A 20,332-nucleotide genomic window follows, 5' to 3' on the forward strand; every position below is an offset into this window, starting at 1 on the left:
TGGAGTAAAAAGTAGCATCAAATGGAAATACTCAAATTACAAGTACCTCAATGTTGTACTTTTATTATACTATTGTATTAAATGTACTTCGTTACTTTCCACCACTGCCAGCAAATTCATTATACTTAGTGAGTGAAAGTTAAACCTACTTTCTCCACAGATAACCATCAAAAAACATCACACATAACCACCAAGTTTGCTTCACAATTTTATTCAAATACAAAACACATTAATTAAAAACAAAACAGACCAGTCAAGCGCTCATACTTACGTCTATATACAGAGCTCTGCATTCATTTCAGCAAGACGACCCTGGAAAAGAAAAAAACGGAGATATTAAAGAAGCTGAAAATATAAACATGTAAAGCTCTTTATTTGGAAGATGAATGCCAAAACCCTCATTTATAAACTCATGTGTAATCGTCCCCAGACATATGAATGGGTCAGATGGGTAGTGATTGATATAATCATTGGGATGAACATTCACTTCTCCACTTTAAATGACAGAAATGCCTTAAATACACTCACCAAGCACTTGTTTGAGCCTCCCTTTGCTCTCAAAACAGCCTTGATCCTCTGAAGCATTCCTTAGAGATTCAGGTCCATGTCGACATGATTGCATCACATAATTTCTGCAGATTTGTCAGCTGCACATTCACAGTCTTCTGCTCTTGTAGCTCGCCCGCCTCACGGTTGGACATGTTGTGTCTGGGATGCTTTTCTGCTCATCACAGTGTGCAGGTCGTCTTCTTCAGTTGATCTGTCAAAGGAAAACATATTTAGACTTATTAGATTTTATATTTAGACAATATCAAAAGGCAGACATATTTAGGGACGGCTGTGGCTCAGGAGGGAGAGCAGACTGTCCACCAATCAGAAGGTCGATGGTTCGATTCCCGGCTCCTCCGGTCCGCATGTCTAAGTGTCCTCGGGCTTTGCCACGAGTATGTTAGTGTGTGTGAATGGGTGAGCACAGAAACATTATTGTGCGCTTTGGATAGGAAGCGCTGTATTGCTTGCCATCAGTGTATGAACGTATGTGTGATGGGTGAATGTTTGCATGTGTTGTAAAGCGCTTTGATTAGTCGGTAAGACTAGAAAGGTGTCATGTTGTTGTTTTTATGTCACAATTCTTGCAGCATTTGTCATTTACACTCACAACTAGCAAATCATGGGAAATATGTATGTTATTTGATATACAATACATCCCTTTTTATTGGAAACTGCACAAAGCTTTTAGTCAGATAAAAATAGATATTGATTTTGTAGATATGAATGATAAACAAAGACTGAGTTGGCCTTTATATGAAACATAAATTAGCTGGTGACTTGGAGAAAGCCTTGAAGAGGGAAACAAAAGCCCCTTATCAAGTTAATCTGTAGATAATCTATAGATCAATTGTAATATGTAATACTGCTTTTCTGAACAGTTCATTTGGCATTTTAGTTTTGTATTGTTTCATTTTGTGTTTGTTTTTCCTTTTACCACATGCTTTTGTGTATATTTTGTGTAAATATCACCAGAAGATGCATGCTTAGTAAAGTAGTGGTGTCTTGTAATCCCATGTGGAATTTGGCCAAATGTTTTGCTTCACGCAGAAATAACAATAAAAACTAAAACAACAATAATTTACACAAATGTACAACATTGTTGGGATTATGGGATGTAGCCGAATTGAAGACCGGTTGCTTTAACATAACATTAAATGTCTTGATTCATTTTCTGTTGGTGATTAATCCTGTTTAATTAGTAAGTTTTCACAAAACAACATGATTTTAATCAGGAGTTTGGCGCTCAATAGTGAAACACGCGGACTTTTACTTGACCACGTGCGCTGGCGGTGGTGGGTGTGCCGCGTGTCGCTGGCTTTACGTGCTGTGAACAAAATAAATAAATAAACACCAAAAACAGAGTAATAAAGCATTTAATTTACAGTATACGTACCTTTAATTACCGTTAAGGCCCTCCACATGCAGATATACTGCTGGACGAGTCCTCTTTGGAAAAGACGGAAGCTAGTTCGCCGCCAAATGTGCATAAAGCTTTAATTTTTCACGCTGGAAGATATTAACGTCACTTTCTCAACTACTAACATTTTGCCGTGTTTTTCCAGCGTGTTGCTATTTATCCACCTGTCTTTCCGTCTGCACGTGTTGAACTTCTTCTTCTTCTTCTTCTTTTCTCCTTCTCCTTCTTCTTCCTCTTCTTCTTCTCCTCCTCCTTCTCCTTCCTCTGCCTGTCCTTCTCCTCCTCCTCCTTTTCCTTCTCTTCCTCCCCCTTCTTCTTTGGTATGGCGGACTACAAACCAACCTTAAAGGTGCATGCCTCCACCTACTGTATCGGAGTGTGTAAAAATCATGACTTGAAACAACAAAAACTAACAAACAAACAAAAAAAAAACTTCATAAAGAAGTTATATTCTAGATATTAAACCGGTCTCTTCTTCATCTTCTGTTGTGCAATGACAGTTTTGGCTCTTTAAGTGTGTTACTGCCACCTGAGTGGAATATAACAGTAACTTTAAAGGATAGGTTCACAATTTTTCAGGTGAGTCTTAAAGGTGCAGTGTGTAGAATTTAGCGGCATCTAGCAGAACAGACTTGGCAGAAATGGAATATAAGGGGGAGGGGAGGAGTATTCATTTGGTCGCAATCTGCAACCTCACCACAAGATGCCACTAAATCCTACACACTGGTCCTTTAAAACAGCAGTCAGATATGAACAGTAAAAGAGGTTTTCCTCACTGTAATCATTCCTCCTGTTCATACTGCTGATTAAAAGATCCCCTTCAAATGTGCTTTCAATGTAAGTGATGGAGGCCAAAATCCACATTTTGTGCAAAAATGCATTTAAAAGTTAATGTGAAGCTAGTGTTAATGTGAGTTAGTCATTTACAGTCTTTTTAGCATCAAATTCCCTCTTTGTGTTTCCTCAGACAGTGTTTCCCTGTTGAGCTGCGGTGGAAGTATAGTAACAAAAAGAGGAACTTTGGCACTAAAAAGATTGTAACGTTGAAAGATATCTACTTGATTTGACTCATTTGGACACTGAAGTTAGAGGGTAGGGGACCAAAATGTTACAATTAATTTTCATGAACTGAGAAAACACTGACATAGTGACAGTTATACTACAGCTATACTCTGTGAATTTGGCGTTATGCCATTTTTAACGTTACCTAACCAGTGTTGACGCCACGGTAGCGACTTGTCAATCACAGCGTAGCCACGCCCTAAAGCATACGCTGCTTTATCATCTATTTTACTCTAAATGGGACCATAATTCACAAAATCATCATGCTGTATTGAAAAAGTCTTGAAGCCAGCAATTGAGACCATAAACTCATTAGGAAAGTGTTTATTGAGGTAATAAATCAAGTGAGAAGTAGGATCATTTTCTCATAGACTTCCTTACAATCTGACTTTTTTTTTGCAGCCGGTGGAGTCGCCCCCTGCTGACGATTAGTGATAACGCAGGTTTAAGGCACTTTGGCATTGGCTTAACTTTTCAGATCCAGAGCTGCCTGCTTGGTCTTTGGTCAATGTTGTATAATTTCTCTATATGTTCTTTCTTTTACAACTAAAAGTATACAGTATGTTTTTCAGGTAAGCTAGCAGTACTGGTCATCAGAATAATAAAGTGACTATGATTAAATGTGTTTCACCTTAAGTTTTAACATAACATATTATAAAACATGTCAATAATAATGACCAGAAGCTTTAGGGGCAATAAGTGTTCATGCAACTGTTTGTATATGATACTAAACTGCAGAGAGGAAACTGAAGTTTGACCTGTGACACAATTAAGCAACTGTACAGTTTATTGCCAGTCTATAAGTGAATAACTGAGGCAGTGTTTTCATAAAAAAACTGGTCTGGAAATATGGGGAAGTGGAACTAGGCCACGAATGCAAGATGAAGATCAACATTTTCTGTGCATGCCTTCCCGACTGTCAAAACATCATAACAATTTCACTGAGTGTGAGTCACAAAATGTCCTCCACAACTCCTGAATATTCACACTGTATACTTTTAAAAGAAATCATAACACGTAAACATCTGCTGTTTTGCTCATAAAGAGTGGATACAGTTTCTGCCTTGCATGGAACTTTGTATGTTTAGACTAACTCACACACCTTATCTATCATCAAGATTGCACGGTCATATGAACAGAGCGGATTGTTTTCTTCAGCACTACAGAGCACGATATATTTTTACAAATTTTTTACAAGCATTCTTTTTTGTACATTTTATACAAGCTTAAGAAAGTAAATCAATGAAACATTCTACAAAAAACAAATTGCACAATAATGACATTTTTCCTGTCTAACTTTCTGCAATGCTACTGTGGAGTTGTATGTGATATGTTTACTGTTAATACCTCTTAAAAACCAGGATATCAATGGCCGAAGTGCAAAACGTCCTATCTGAAAAATGCACTTTTTGAGAAAACTAAAAAAAACTTGTGTGTTAATAATACCATAATAACTATACAAACATACCATAAACAATATCACATAATATAGTAATATAGTCCAAAAACAGTGTATTATGTATTGGGTATCCTTAACAAATAGCATTCTGCAAGAAAACAAGTTTTTTTAAACAAGTTTTCTCAAAAAAGTGCATTTTTCAGATAGGAGGTTTTGCTCTTCAGCCATCGATATGCACTCTTTAAAGGGTAGCTTCTGTAGATAAGTAGGATTTAGTGGACTTTTTCACTTTATTCTGTCATTATCTGACAGAAAAAATTGGAACATGATAACAAAGGCAAAGAAAATGCATTCGAGTGCCATAACTTATATGTAGTATCTGTACTAATGTGATCACACAGGAACTCAGGTGAGTCTGGATTAAGATGCACACTAACCTCTAATCCCAAAGTGGTTAAAACCAGGCAAAGGTAGATTAGTAATTGGCGCCCCACCCCATTTTTAAAACTCACATCTTAAAATGCCAGTTTGAAGATTCTGAATAATCTTTTAATTTATAACACATTCTACAAACTAATCTTATATCAAGTAAAAATTCACGTCATATCAGATCGATGGTGAAGATGGAAAGATTCTCATATTTACTACTTGTGAGCGTTCACGTCATCAGACAACTCAACACAATTGTATGATTAGTTGGTTGAGTGATGGGTTAGGGTTTCTCACCATGTACGACAGACTCTTGCTGACGCGATAGTCTTGAGAGTGCTTGATACATATTCAAGTATTTCCATATTAGGTTTGTGCACCTGGAAGCGGTCAGTTTGTCCCGTTCTTCCTCACAGATTCTCTCTGATCAAGTCCGCCTGGACGGGGAGGGTCCTCGAACGACCATCGTAAGTCGTCTCCATGGATGTTCTCCAAGCTTACACATTCAACAACATTCAGGGACTGATCCTGAAGCTACTCCAGTAATGTCTCGTCTCTATGTTTTAGGTTGTTGTCGTGTTGAAAAGACCTTTAAGTGCCTTTTGGTAATCTCCAGGTGTGGCTTCCATGTAGCTGCTCCACCACAAAGGCCTCCGGCAGCTTCTTCCGTCTCTGCAAAGGACAAAGGAAGTTCTTTGGCCATTGGGTTCCACCTCGCCCAGTTCCTGAACGACCAGCTCTAGGAAGACTCTTAGTGGTTCCAAGCCCACTGTGCTCCACATTCAAAGCTTTAGAGACACTTTTCTAAAGTTGCCCAGACCCGTTTACCTCGACACAAACTGATCGCAGAGCTCCTCGGACTACACAGCTTGGCTTTGGATCCAACAAGTACTGTAAACTGTTAGTTTCATGTCGAGTCATTTAAATTTGCCAGACGTGGACTCTCGAGAATAATCAAAGCAAACATGAACCTCAGCTCCATTTGGAGCGTCGTTCAAAGGGTCCAACGACTTGTCAAACAGTCATTATTGGTTTTAAATAAATTTGCAAACATTCCTGAGAATATTTTAACTTTGACATTAAGGATTATTGTGTGTAGAATCAATTGCCAAAATGTAAATAAATCTATAGAATAATTTCTGCAAAAAGTGAAGAGGTATAAATTATTTATGAAACTACTGTATCAAAGTATCAAAGAGTTTAATATTTAAACTCTAGGTAGTCGTACAGCCTTTTTCACTTTTTATCCTGTAATTAAAAAGATGATATTTCATTAAATAAAATGCATACAGACGCGATTTCCAGCTTAAAAACATTACATAGTTTAATTACTATTTAAAAGTCAGGATGGGAAGAGCATGTGAAACATTTCATTCAGCTTCAGCCACAATCATAAAATAGCAACCAACAGCTTATCTGGTTATTACAGGGTCTTGTTGAAGAGGTGAAACGGCTGGTTTATAATCATCTGAAGAACTCAAAAATAAATTAAATTTGTGTGAAAGAAACAAACTGCACTGATGACAGAAAAGGGGGTCTAAATGGGGTTATTGTGCCTTTTTTTGGGGGGGTGGGGTGGGGGAATAATTTTGCATAATCCAACTATAAAAATTGAGAGTTAGCATCCAAGACTTTTGTCTCAGGTGCAGATAGCTTAGCGAACCTTCAACAAGCATTTACAGAAAGAGGGAAAACTGAATGTACTTTTGTTCTAGCGATGTTTGAATACTTTTTGTGATGAGGGGGCTTGAATAGAGAAGAGAATTTCAGTCATTCTGATTCCTAAAAAGATGTGTGTGAGCAAGCAAGAGAGCAAAAGTTGTTATGGTACATTAATTTCAGTGATACCCCAAAGTGGAAAGTCAGATACAGAGAGAGAGAGATATCGAGCACAAATGAGGAAAAAAACAAACAATGGACACATGATCTCTATTTGGAAGTCATCGTCTAAAATCCTTCATGCCTGCTGCTGTGTTAAGCTCCATTCTTACATTAAATGTACCCTTTTTTTCTCAACAAAGTTATGGATTACATTCAGTCTTTCTGAGAATAACATTCTTTAAATCTACTAAAATACGCTGAAATTTGCTTCCTCATAAAACAAATTTTGGGAACAATTTGAAACCTACATTGTTAACGTCCATGTAAGACAATCAAAAGACAATTAATTGGCAACTATTATAACTGATTAATCATTTAGGTCATTTTTTTTTTTAAAGCAAAAATATGAGAATCTACTGTGTTTCTTGGTCTTACATGATTGTGAATTGAATATGTTTGGGTTTTAAAATGTGTAAATCAGAAAAAACAAGAGAGTTACTACTCCAGGATGTTGCGATGGATATTTTTCACTGTTTTCTGATGTTTTATAGACCAAAATAATTATCCATGAGTCAAGAAAATGAACAGCAGATTAGGGCTGCAACTAACGAATCTATAAAAAGCGAAGAAAATGGTGAAAAATGTCGATCACTATTTCTCAGATCTGAAGGTGACGTCAATCTTAAATATCTTGTTTAGTCCACAACCAAAAGACATTCAGTTTACTGTCATAGAGGACTAAAGAAACCAGAAAATATTCACATTTAAGAAGCTGGAACCTCCTTAAATGGTGATTAATATAATAATTGGCTCTACAGCAGATTAACTGATTATAGAAATAACTGATAGTTGCAGCCCTACATCCATGTTTGTTTGCCAGATGTCTTCTTCTCATTAGGTGGAACAGACATGCAGGACTGTGCATCACATCACCTGTGATGCATCGGCGTCCAATCGCCTGACAAACAAACAGGGACTCTTAAAAGCATTGCTCCACTACTAGTGCTCAATAACTCCACAGACCTTTAACACAGATGGAAAACATCTTATTGAAACAGTGCAGAGCAGGACGAGAGTCGATAAAACTCACTGCATTCATTCAACAAAGATGACTCAGTGACATCTGGGTGATTTCAAGTGTAATTCAGGGTATTTGTCATACTTGACCGATTCAGAATTGTACATAGCGTTCACGTCAACCTCCAAGTGAGAATTACGACCGGAAAGCTCCGATATATATATCCAACTTTGTACTTTATAATACAGAACGGACGCCTCACATCAGCCAGAGTCCGTTATTCAATGTAATTACACCAAAATTTAATGGATATAACATAATTTTGTCAATCCACAGTATTTCAAACCCTCATTTTAAACTTCCTGTGTTGTCAGTTGACGTGAACGCTTGGAAGTCCTTTGACACAGGAATCTTTTTTAGATGGTCGCCACTCATCCGACACACGGCGTGAACGCCAGACATTCCAACTTGAACAAGAAGAAAAAGCACAGGTGCAACTAATAACGTTTAAGGCGTCAGTTTGCTTCGTCTGAAGTGCTTTTCGGATGGTTGATTAGCGTCTGAACCCCCCCCCCCCCCCCTCCCCCGACATCTTTCTATGACGCCAGAATCGGAGCAGCTGACGTTCCCACCATTCATAACGAAGTGCAACTCTATGAATACTGTATGAAGTAGTTAGTTTCAAGCACATACGTGACTATTTGATGCTTTTGCACATAATATATGATAATCAACTGAATATTTTGGGGTTTTTTGGACTTTTGGTCAAATAAAATAACACTTTTTGGGAAATTAGGATGTTTTTTTCCAACATTTTATAGACAAAATGATGAATCAAGATCAGTTGCAGCCCTGGATTTGCGCCCCAGTGACGTCAGACCAGCCTTGGACGGATCAGCTAACTGTAATTTTCTTTTTGTTCTTGCGTCACATTGACTTGCTCACTCCAAAATATACTGTAAGTCTCAATTATGTTTAAATTCAGGGTGGTTTTTTTTTAAATGTACAGTAAGCATGTGACTAATTAAACAGACCACTACGCTACAGCACCAGAAGATATTTTTTCCGAAACATGAACCTCCCCTATTCTGAGCAGTGCTCTTTGTTTGTGTATGTGTGTGTGTGTGTATGTGTGTGTGTGTGTGTGTGTGCATAATGCATTATGTGTGTGTGCGTTTATCTGTGCATAAAACCTAGGATTGCCTCTACTCATTTTCATTGAAACGATTTAGCCTAGCCTCGGTTAATAACAGTTTGCAGCACTAAAAGCCACACGATATTAGCGCTCACAATGATTACAAATACTTGTCAAAATAAATATCAAAAGATACATGTTCTGTTTGTCTACTTGAAAGCACAAATATACCGATTACATAAAAATTACAGGCATTTTTTTTTTCCCCCAAAAGAAAAAAACCCTCAAAATGGGAAAGAAGAAAAATAGAATAAAAATGGAAGAACAAAAGTTTAAAGATAGAGCCTTGTAGGGAAAATAAAGTGAAGAAATTCCTGTTTAGCGCTACCTTGTTCAGAGTCATTTCTGTCCAGCACAGCCAGAATAATTTCATTTCCATCAGAGGCGTCTCGCTCTGTCCATCAGTCCTTCACTTTACAAAGTAGGTGAACAGTGCGGACGACTGTTCCACGTTTATTATTCCAGCTGGCGTTCGCTTTGGCCAGCGCAGGGGAGTCCGTCTACTCCCGCGGCCATTGTTCTGCCTTTTGATGAGGGAGACAACCTGTTTCCACCCCGCAGGAGAGAAACCACCGGGTGGGTGGAGGGGGGGGGGGGGTCCGAGACAGACGAGTGCGGAGTAATCCCGTGCCTCTCGGCCCCCGCAGCTGGGGCGGGTTTTAGAGGGTGTGAGTGGGGAGGAGGGGGGGGGGAGAGCCAGAGCGCTCAACAGTTAATGGAGGCGCAGTCTGCTTTGGCTTTCCCCGCCGAGTTGATTATTCTCATGAGGCAGTGTCCGAACTCCTCCAGGATCATCCTCTCCGCTTCCACCTGAGGCTGATGAGTCTGTTCTGCCTTTTTGGCCTGTTCCAGCAGACACTCGCACGTCGCCTCCAGCACTTCCTTTGTTACGAACGTATACGGAAGCCTGCGGGGAAAAGAAACGAGGCCTTAGAGAGAAGAACTGGAGTTACAGCCCAGTTACACGCATACTTAAAGCAGCTGTAATCGCTATTTTTTATAATAACAAATGAATGAATGTATCAAATGAATGTAAAATGTGTTGGCTGTGGATTGTAGTGATGAACCTACAGAGATTTATCAGAGACTCTGCAGCTCCTCTCGGCTTTACGGAGCTTTATAGTAAGTTTGAGCTCATTGTTTATCTGTCCGGCTGCAACTTTACTGTTTTGGTTCACTCTCAGCGCTCTCATAGCGCCATTTTCAGTCAGCTGTTTTCAGAGAAAAAGCTCTAAAAACCCACTTTACACTACCTGCTCAGCACCAGACCGCAAACAGACACAGTTGATGGTGACAAAGATGGCTATTAGGGCGCTGAGAGTGAACCAGAACAGTAACCTTGCAGATTGGAAAACCAAAACAATGAGCTGAAAGACACTAGAAGCTTTAGGGAGCTGAGGAGGACTGCAGAGTCAGGTGATAATTTTCTGTGAGGTAAGTAACAAGAATAATTTGTTACTTTTCATCTGTTACTCTCAGTACTTTCAGACTCACAGCCTTAAGCCCGTTTATTGGTGAATGATTTCCTCTGGTTCAATACTTCCTGTAACTTCTTGGTTGAAAAAAAGGGGCACTTTATAAATACAGTACCTCCCGCTTCCACTTGAAATAACAGGCGTCGTCCGCATGAGCAGGTCTGAGATCTGCGACGACAGCTTGGTCTTGGCCGCGGTCTGCTGCTGGACTCTCACTTCCGCCGCGTCGGCCAAATGCATCAGCGTCTTCCTCTCCGGGCTCTCCTCGAAGTTCTTGCAGCCGATGCACTTGCAAATGGACGAGCACATGATCTTCGCCTTTCGTGGTGAAAAGGAGGAAGGGTTGTCGAGAGTTTATTTTAGATATCACGAAGTGAGAAAGACAAAACGGCGAGCGTAGCGAGGGGGGGGAAACCTACCTCGTAGCACTCGCAGTAGTTCTTCAGGCAGCCCGATCGTTTACAGTTGCAACCTTTACTGTGTCGCCGGTCTGACTCGCCCTCTTTGCCTTTACCGATTTTAGGTTTGAAGGCTTCTGGATTTCGGTCCAGACACGTCTATGAAAAAAAAAACAACCACATTTTCACCTCGAATCATCTGATTTGACACGAAGCAACTCAGTCCGATAACACGACTCAGGAACATCCACCTTACCTTTATAGCTTTGAGACGTTCTGTTTCATGTTCCAGGTTATTGAAGCAGTTATTACAGTTACAATTATTGCAGAACTCTCCATTTGCAAAGCAGTCACAGTATCTAAGGAGGGGAAAAAAATAAAGAGCTCTACTTATTAAAACTGCGTCAGTAGTTAATACTGTATTAGGAATAAGTTACACCTACGTTAATCACAGCAAGCTTCGTCTGCACACTTATAACGACAACGATAAACCGGTGTAAACTGCAGTCATACTTACAGCTTGAGACACTGTGACTTGGTGCAGTTGCAGGGTTTCCTCGGTCGTGACGTTGATTCTGCTGTTGATAATCTGCACACCAGTGAAAAATATTGCTTAGATTAAAATGAAATCACATCACAATGCACATCTCCAGGTCTTTATTTTTGTTCTGGGGCTTTGTTCTGATTGGCCAGCTCCAGCTTTGACTGTATTTATTTATTGGGACAGTGTACAGTTTTTAACATACAAGATGCACTACACCGGAGTTAGCTCAAAGCTAATTTGCATCCGCAGTCCCCCACATATCAAAACATACAATAAGGAAGCTGCCGCAGCTCTGGAGGTTAATGTCAACAAACTATAGCGGCAGGATTTTGCTTCTTTTTCCTCATTCTTTACACAAAATATAAAGGTTGCAAATGCATCCATACATGTTTGAGCCCAAATCAGATCTAAAATATGTGAGTCAACAACACTGAAGTAGAGGTAACATTGCAATCAAAGCGTTAAGAGCAGGCTGAAGAGCATTTTTACATACGTTCACCTCAAGTTTTGGACCTTTGACCATATTTAACATTGACATCTGATCATTATAACAGTGTATAATTGACGGAAAATCACCAAAAGCATGTTATATCTACTTTAAGAGATTAACTCTGTATTTTAGAGTCTGTATTTTAAAATAGTTGAATTCCTTTATTTACATTTTAGTTAAAGATCCCATCCAGACGCATTTTAAGGCATCAAAATAATCTGATTTGTATTTGTAAGAATTTATGTCTGATATGGTTTAACAAAAAAAGATTTTTTTCAAATTTAAAAAAAATGATAAACACATCTACTGCTTCTCCCTCATTGACAAATCCAAAATCCATGAATACGCTTTTTTGTTTGTTTCCACTGTTCAACTACTTCACTAAAAAGTCCATTCTCTGTGTTTGTGCACAGTTTAACCTAAACATCTTCTGATTTTTCACTTACCCGTTGAGCGGTAATCTGGCCTGAGTCTGGATACCAGTGGACGGGGGGAAACCGGAGCTGCTGGCGAGGGTCACGAACGGTGACTGTTGGAGCTACAAGAAGGGACAGAAAACACATCAGAAGAGCTCGACACACGTGTGAATAAAAAAAAAAAATAAATAAAATAAAATCACCACCAACACACCGAAAGCACCACTAACCTGTGTGACATATTGTGCTGGCACGACCGCGTAACCCACGTTCCCGCTTCCCGGAGCTGGTGCCAGGACGGTGCCTGGAGGGAGGTTGGTGAAGTTGGGCTGGATCTGCGGTAGCGGAGTCGCGGGCATGATCAGGCGCTGTTGGGTCTGAGTGGTGGTGACTACCTGCGGCGCTGACGTCAAGGGTTTAGGTGCCACCTACAGGGGGATAAAAAGTCCATGAATGCAGCTCGGAAAAGCTCAATGAATATCAGCGGCGTTTACGGAATATCGGAGTTACCTGTTTCATGGTCTGCGCCGGGACGATTGGGACAGACATCCTCACTGCTCCTGTGCTGACCACCATCGGTTTAGCTGTAAGATTAAACATCGTTAGTCGCCACAGAAGAGCTTCCAGCGCCACATGGACGAGACAACGATGAAAAGTTTCTAAGTCACCTGTCTGTATGGAGCTGGTGCTGGGGCCGCTGGGCTGTCCTGTGCTGCTAGCTGTGGTTGCCGTGACGAGGCGGACGTAGTGGAACCTGCTTCCTGGCACCTGAATCTGCTGCACATTGGGCTGAGTGGCCAGCGGGATGATGGTCTTGAACTGGGAGCCGCCGACTCCTCCCACGGCCACAGACTGCACCGGTTTAATACCCTGAAAGTGTAAAAGAGACAGAGCTGTAAGTTCAAGGGAAAAGCCGCTAAACCATGAATAAAGATAAGCCTAACAAGGTCAGAGCTTGTTGTTGCTGCTCATTAGAAGCTTTTTAAAAAAAACCCTGCAAGCTCTGCCTCCTCCAACGTGCAAAATATAGCAGGAGAGTCTAAGTCCTGAGCTCCAAATTCTTCCAAACTGTCTTTTATAACGGAAAATAAAATTTTAACAAGTCGGATTGCACATTTAAGCTCTGTAAATAGTGACCACCACCTGTGCTTTGATCTTACCTGCGCTGCGGTTTGGCTGGTGGCCACCTTGACTGGAGATCCAGATGTGGACTGTTGGACTGTGAGGATCTGCTGGCCAAGTGCTACATTGACGGGCAACGCTACGGACTTCTGAGGGGCGCTGGAGGTCGGGGAAGCCACGGATACCACGGTCACCTGGCGGAGACAAACAAGGAGAGAACGGTCCGTTGAAGAGGCCGGTAAACTCCGTCAGAAATGCCTGTCGGATGGTCAAACAGCTTCAGAAACAACCTTCCTCTAACAGCTTTTGTGTGACTGGCTCTCTCTGGCTCTCCTTTCAGTCACTTTTTAGGTAAACAACCGAATGCAACACTATGAAAGTCTTCCAGGAGAGAGCCCTGTATTTAAACAACTTCAAGTCTCTCTCCTCTCTATTATTTATATAAATTAAGTAGGAAACGTCACACCGACTGACAGGAAAGGGAAAAATAAATGTTTATTTGGTAACTGAGGAACAGTGTGTGTAAATCTTAACCTTGCTAGGAGTCTTAAGGGGTGAAATAGCGATCTTTTTGCCAGGGATGCTTTGTATAGTAGTGTTGTGGGGCTCAGACAGAGTGATGGTCCTCGGGGGCATCACTGGAGAATTCTGTGTCAGGACCCGACCTGTGAATAGACGACAAAGTGGTTTAATTACAGCAGAAACAGAAGCTTACAGGTTAATAAAAACTACAGTATGTCATCTTCATAATCAGCAGTGTAAATGAACCATTTTTTTAAATAAACTTACCTGCAATAACGGGGTTTACTGACGTCTGAGGGCTCAGACCTTTACTGTTAACCGTTTTTGTGATGATAAACTTGATTGGTGCGGCTGAGGATGTCGGTGTTTTCTTAGCGATCTGTGGAGATATTCAGTAACATTAACGTTAATTCTATTCACACATTCACAACCCTAATGCCAGTCAGTGGAATGAGTGTTTTAAATATCTTGTATATCCGACATTTTTGCCCTTGACTGCAGGTGAAAACTACAAACACGCACATTTTTCTTGTGTGTTTGTTTTGTTGTGTTAATCCCAGACACGATCTCCTGATACCACTCAGATAACTCCGCTCAGTGTCGGCTGACGCAGAGCACCGGTTTCATGCCGCTACTGTTGCTGCTTTATAATCTGTGCACCCCGCTGTGTGGAATTCATTAAAATCATTCTTCTTCTGTATGTGTACAGTAATACATTTATTTTACACATTCTTAGTTTTATGCTCTGACAAAACCTGAATCATTTCTCTACTGAACTAACCATTTTTGTCTTCTTTAGGACACAAAACTCTTTAACTCCACAGGTGATGCCGTAAAGGCACAGTCAGTAATTTAAAAATGTAAACAAAAGAGTAGCCTCGCCCTCAACGTATCGAAACACATGACTGAACCGGCTGCGTTCAGTTTGACTGACGTGCATGACGTCAACATGACCTGCTCATGTTTGACTGGCCGGTCTTTTAATAAACAGATTAGACCAGAACAAACCAAACAAGCCAATCAAGTTTCCTCACAATACAATACGATACGATACGATACAGTCTCATCTTTTGCCGTCATCTCTTCTTTGAACACCAAACTGTCAGATGCACACTAGAACCTTGAGATGATAGCAGCTCACTGCAGATATATCAGTGTCAGCATCCATGTCAGCTGATAAATGACTAGAAATTGAAGTAAAGGAATGCCAAAGATAAGTTTTAAGACATGTTTGTCCACCAGAGAGTAGTTGTTGTTGTGTTTTCAACTGTAAAATACTCTGCACAGCATGTTTCTTTGTCGTAATTATTAAAAAAACAAATGTAAGGACAGCTTAGAAAATAAAACAAACTCTCAAATATCAATATTAGTGTCAGCTTCAAAAATACAGTATTTGTGGGACTATGATGTAAACGAACAGTTGTTTCTGACTCTCTGATCTATCAACTCAGCAGGGGAGCAAACTCAGCAGAGCTACATGTGTTTCTGTTCCCGCTGAGACAGTACGAGTCATGTGTTTATAACTATCAGCTGTTCTCAAATGTTGTTGTTGTTTAATGTCAGCTTAACGCATCAAAACCCACTTTAATCTTTGGAATTTCTGTGGATGGAAAACACGGACCGCTACAGTCATATTTCTTGTTGTAATAGTTAAAAGCTAATATATTGTTTGTGAACAGTACGTGCGGTCTTATTGGATAAAACATGCGGGAGTAATTTATGATTAATTCAACACTGATAACTGGCAAATAATTAAACACCTGAAATATTAAAATCTCTGCTTATGTTTCCTGTCTTTCCTTCACTTTCAGCTATCAAATAAATATAATAATAAATCAAAAAATACAAAAAAAAAAAACACTTAATTTTAAAATAAATGACACCATGTATTTTAAGGCTGCAATTTTTCTCAATATTTTAGTCTTTGAAATGTAAAAAAAAAAAAAAGTGAAAAAAAATGCCATTCACACTGTCTTGTGATGCCTTCAATTTACTTGTTTTGTCTGACCAGCCGCCAAAAATCCTAACACTCAATTGTTTGTCATGTATGATAAAGAAAAACAGTAAATCTTTACATTTAAAGAAGCTGGGACCAGAAAACGTTTGACATTTTCCCTGAAAAATGACTGAAATGATAACAAAATATAATTCTTTAATTGACTAATGGTGGTTGTGGCTCTAATTTATCCACAATATTTCACAATAATTCAAAAACAATAAATGTTACCTGCACAGTCTTCAGCTGCTGGGCCTGTAATGTGGTCAACTGATTGCCGGGACTTCCAACCACCGGCTTTAGCTCCGACCTCCCCCCGATGGTCACCACTTTAAACTGCGGAGCTTGAGATTTGGCGTCTCCTGAAGTCTGTGCGATGCCAGGCTTGTTGCCAGTGTGCGGTAGCTGCAGCACTATAGGTTGACCCGACTTCCCTATCGCCGTAACCAAAAGTTTCTGTCCTTCCTGTTTGATGACCTGGGGTGGAGTACCTGCAGACTTTGCTGCTTCGGTGGCTTGAGATGAAGCCACCTTGTTGAGAATGATCTGGTGGTTCGCAGCGGAGATGGTAAAGGGAGCCGTGAGCTTCTGTAAGCCGCTCGTGGAGACGCTAGTCCCGGTCACGCTATCTGTCGTTTTGGTTGTGGCTGTGGAAGTGGCCATGGTTGGTTTGAGGGTGAGAAGGGGAGATGATGAGCTTGAAATTGAGACAGGAAGCTGACTTCCGGAGCTGATGCAGAGCGTTGAGTCTGTGGAGGTGGTCAGAGCCTGAGTGTGATCCGTCGGAGCGGCGTCTGAACAGAGGGTCACGCTTTCCGGAGCCATCGGTGTATCTGTCTCCATCGGGACCGATGTGTCGTCGGTGGGCTCTGACTGGACCGTGGTGCCGTCGGGTTGGGGGTGAGCGACATCCTCTATGGCCTCGGTATCCATGATCTCATCAGGTAGGAGGCTGTTGAGCTCTGGTGACACCACATCCATGCTTGCAAAGTCTCAGCTCTCTTTTAATCCTGAAAAAAGAAAATAATACAAGGTTTCATTTCAATAAATGTTCAAATGATCCAATATTTCTGCAAGAATCAAAGATTAGAGATAAAAATCCAAAAACTGAAAACAGATTTGTGTATCAGAACTTTGTTTTTTCTTCTTTCCTCTCCCATTAATCATCTCACGACCCCTCAGATTTATCTGCTGACCCTTTGGAGGGGCCCGACCCCTAGGTTGGGAACCACTGGACTAAACTAGCTAACTGTATATAAAGTAGTGTAAACTAGCTCCAACCTCCAGCAGCTACAACAGTAACATGCTGCTCTAACACTGATGCTTCACTATTAATGATGTCATATATAATAATATATCAGTCAGAGGGACCAAACTATTATTTTTACTGCAATACTTTAACCACACTTTGCAGCTTGTGTACTTTCACTTGTAATGGAGTATTTTTACATTGTTGTATTGGTACTTTAACTTAAGTTAAGGATCTGAATACTTCTTCCACCACTATGTAGAAACTTCCTAAAAAGTATAATTTATGGCAGAGCTGTCTTCATGGATTGCATTTAATTGCACAGCTGTTCCTAATAAAGTGCTCTGGTGACTATATGTTGCTGAATATAATTAATAAATGTGCATAATAGCAAGAACCCTTCAGACAATAACACAGTCTGCCTGCAAAGGGCTTTGCAGGAAAAACAAACAAACAAAAAAACAAACAAGCAAGGCAGTTAAAGCTAGCGAGTTAGAATCAGAAACAGATTTATTTTTCAACTAGCAAGTACAAAGAATTCATTGCAGTCCAGATGTTGACAGAAAACACAATAAACATGAACATAAACCAATAAAAATAAACAAAAACATAACAGCGTAAGAAAGACAAGTGAGAGTAATTTACAAAGATTCTGTGTAGTTTGGGTGCGCTGCGTGCTTGCATACTGACATAATAAAAACTATGTGTGCAAAAAAAGCAGAATATAAGTATAAAGACTGTGTGCATGCATATTGACATGATAACAATTAAACTGTGTGTGTGCAATAAGGCAGGATATAAATACCAATGTAGATAGAAGTTTGAGTGTAAATAAACTATGTGAGTATATTAGCAGGATATACATGTACAGTTAGCAATTAAAAAATAAAATCTACATGCATTGTACACAGTGCAGGACAGACATAGACAAAGTACACACAATATAAAGTGGGGTTGGTATGTTTACAATCTTTTACTGTCCTTGTTAAAGATGGCTAGTTAGCACGTACTCACAGCAAAAAAATGCCCGCTTTGATAACTTCACAGTGGTCTGAACAATAGTTTTCACTAAAGACGTGAGATTTAATGAATAGAGGGGTGCACAGGAGGCACGTTTGTGTTGCTGTGACTCTGACAGAGTCTGACAGCTGATGCCGGGTGAGCTAGGCCGCAGCGATCTTTGTCCTGCTGCACTCTGTTCAACATTAATCCACCGAAACGCATATATGAACCCTTCCCACCCCCATATTACACACACTTAGCTACCTGCTCTGACTGTTTCCACGTCCCCCAACAGATAACAGCGACAAAGAAGAAACTGCACTAAATGGGTGTTAAAAAACAAATCATCTCCAGAAGAGGTCCCGGTTGGGGCAAAGAGTGAGAAAAAAGCGTTACTATTTCAGGCTGGGGTTGGATTTCGAAAGATCCGCCATTTTTACCTCGTCATCAGCTCGGTTAGCTCCCCGGCTAACGCTGAGCTAATGAGAATGGGGGAATGCATTTATTACTATTATTTACACTTATCCAGCTTAAACGGAGCAAAACAGAGAAGCTGAGGATGACACCTGCTAGTAACTGTGTGCTACTTCCAAGTAACAAACTCTGACAAGATATAAACAACGCTAGCTTTCAATAATTGCGTCTGTCACTTCAGATATGCATCCTGAATTGAACGTTTAGATGCTTTAACTTCACACAACTGCACCTATATATCTAATTAACGACATTTATAGCTTGTCTTGTGGTGCTATGGTTCAAGTTAGCTAGTTATAAATGAAATATCTTACTTTAAACGTCAGGTGAGTGCTGCTAACGTTATTTTTAAACAAAAAACACGTACAAGATCAGTTTCGAAACGGAAAAAATGTCAGATACAATACGAGGTTTACAGCTTACTGACATGGCAGGCTGGCTTGTGCTTTTATAGTTTTATGACAGCACACAGAAAAGGGTGTAGTTATCGCTTCAGCTGCCCATCAAAACAACTCAAAATAAACGTCTGTGCTCAGTTAGCTTTTACTTTTCTCTTGACTCAGCAGACGTTTCACATAAAAATAACTGCACCGTGTGTGATTAAACTGTCAGTCAGTACCCAGCAAACGTCGCCTCCACACACACACAGAAGAGTATAATAATATCCTCTTCGTCTGTGTCTACCTTTAATCATCATCCTTCTCCTCATCATCATCATCAGCAGCAGCAGCAGCTCAGCGGACAACTGTACTAGCAAACTTGCTGAGCTTGCTAACCCGAGCTAGCTAGCACTACATTATATCTCAACATTAAAACACAGTCTTACGTGTGCTGCGTTTTCTGCTGGATGCCGTGTAGAGAAGCCTAGAATCGGACAACGCAAAGTCGTGCTTACCCGTGTTTTTGAAGCTGGCCAACGTTTCCAGACAAAACGAGGAAAGCAAAAGGCGATTGTTCAAAATACCGCGCCGAGCGCCATTCCTCCCTGACATTTCACAGGCCGGCCACGCCCTCCACGCACTACGTCACCACTACGTAACACTTAAAGGCGTAGCACAACTTTATAAACAACGTTTTTGATTGTTTTTTTCCCCGACTGAAAGAACAGTTCCTTTCAGTACATTTTCAGTTTTAATATTTTGATTGATAAATTTTATATCCACAAATGCAAATTCTCTAGATCCCCACCTAGTTTGCTGCCTTTTCTGCATTTTTCAAAGGACGAGTGTGTAAGATTTAGGGGGATCTATTGGCAGAGGTGGAATATCATATTTATAAGTATGTTTTAATTAGTGTATAATCACCGGAAATTAAGAATTGTTGTGTTGCCATTATCAAATGAGCTTTATATTTACACAGAGAGTGGGTCCCAAGCAAGCGGAACGTCCAGGGCTGAAAAATGGAGCCAATGCCGAAGTGCCAAAAACTGCAGTTCATCAAATAGCAATTTATGGCTCCAAAAGCGAGTCAATCCCCATAGACCCCCATGTTAAAATGCCCAACTTTATGCGTTTACAGCCTGGTACAAAAAACGGTTCTGGTCTCTATAGCTAATTTCCCCGTTCATGACAACTGTACAGGGGTGAATTTTTTTGTAACTCACCTGTTTAAATGTTATTAAGCCATAAATTTATGCATAATTAAGGACATGGCTGCTTTGAGTGACAGGTGGCTAGCCGTTAGGTGGCTTGTTTCAGCAACCAGGCTTCATTCTGCCCACCTCAGTCCCACCTCTTTGCCCATTTTACATT

The 20,332-nt window shown here is 40.3% G+C and overlaps 1 protein-coding gene across 2 annotated transcripts; it reads right to left on the reverse strand.

The window, feature by feature from the left end:
* Window positions 1–6,438: 6,438 nt before the first annotated feature.
* Window positions 6,439–19,621, reverse strand: lin54 (lin-54 DREAM MuvB core complex component). 2 transcript variants are annotated; one of them, XM_044333246.1, is made up of 14 exons: window positions 19,477–19,621; window positions 16,088–16,866; window positions 14,128–14,239; window positions 13,873–14,003; window positions 13,377–13,532; window positions 12,885–13,086; window positions 12,727–12,800; window positions 12,447–12,644; window positions 12,247–12,338; window positions 11,284–11,355; window positions 11,023–11,125; window positions 10,788–10,925; window positions 10,484–10,686; window positions 6,439–9,800 (listed from the first exon to the last, which is right to left on the reverse strand). In XM_044333246.1, exons 2-14 carry the CDS (start codon window positions 16,835–16,837, stop codon window positions 9,599–9,601), a joined length of 2,433 nt encoding a protein of 810 aa, XP_044189181.1. In that variant the 5' UTR covers window positions 16,838–16,866; window positions 19,477–19,621; the 3' UTR covers window positions 6,439–9,598. The 2 variants fall into 2 exon arrangements, with proteins under 2 accessions (XP_044189181.1, XP_044189182.1); XM_044333247.1 differs by lacking the exon at window positions 19,477–19,621 and adding an exon at window positions 19,408–19,430.
* Between the last annotated feature and the right edge of the window lie 711 nt (window positions 19,622–20,332).

This window comes from Thunnus albacares, chromosome 18 (genome assembly GCF_914725855.1).
Source record: "Thunnus albacares chromosome 18, fThuAlb1.1, whole genome shotgun sequence".
Taxonomy (NCBI): Eukaryota; Metazoa; Chordata; class Actinopteri; order Scombriformes; family Scombridae; genus Thunnus; species Thunnus albacares.

Excerpts from the sequence above, each read along its gene's own strand:
- lin54 (XM_044333246.1), bottom strand. The coding sequence starts at position 16,837 with ATGGATGTGGTGTCACCAGAGCTCAACAGCCTCCTACCTGATGAGATC. Across the intron at positions 14,240-16,087 it reads AGCAGCTGAAGACTGTGCAG|ATCGCTAAGAAAACACCGAC; the intron begins GTAACATTTATT and ends ATATCTCCACAG. Across the intron at positions 11,126-11,283 it reads AAGTCACAGTGTCTCAAGCT|ATACTGTGACTGCTTTGCAA; the intron begins GTAAGTATGACT and ends TCCCCTCCTTAG.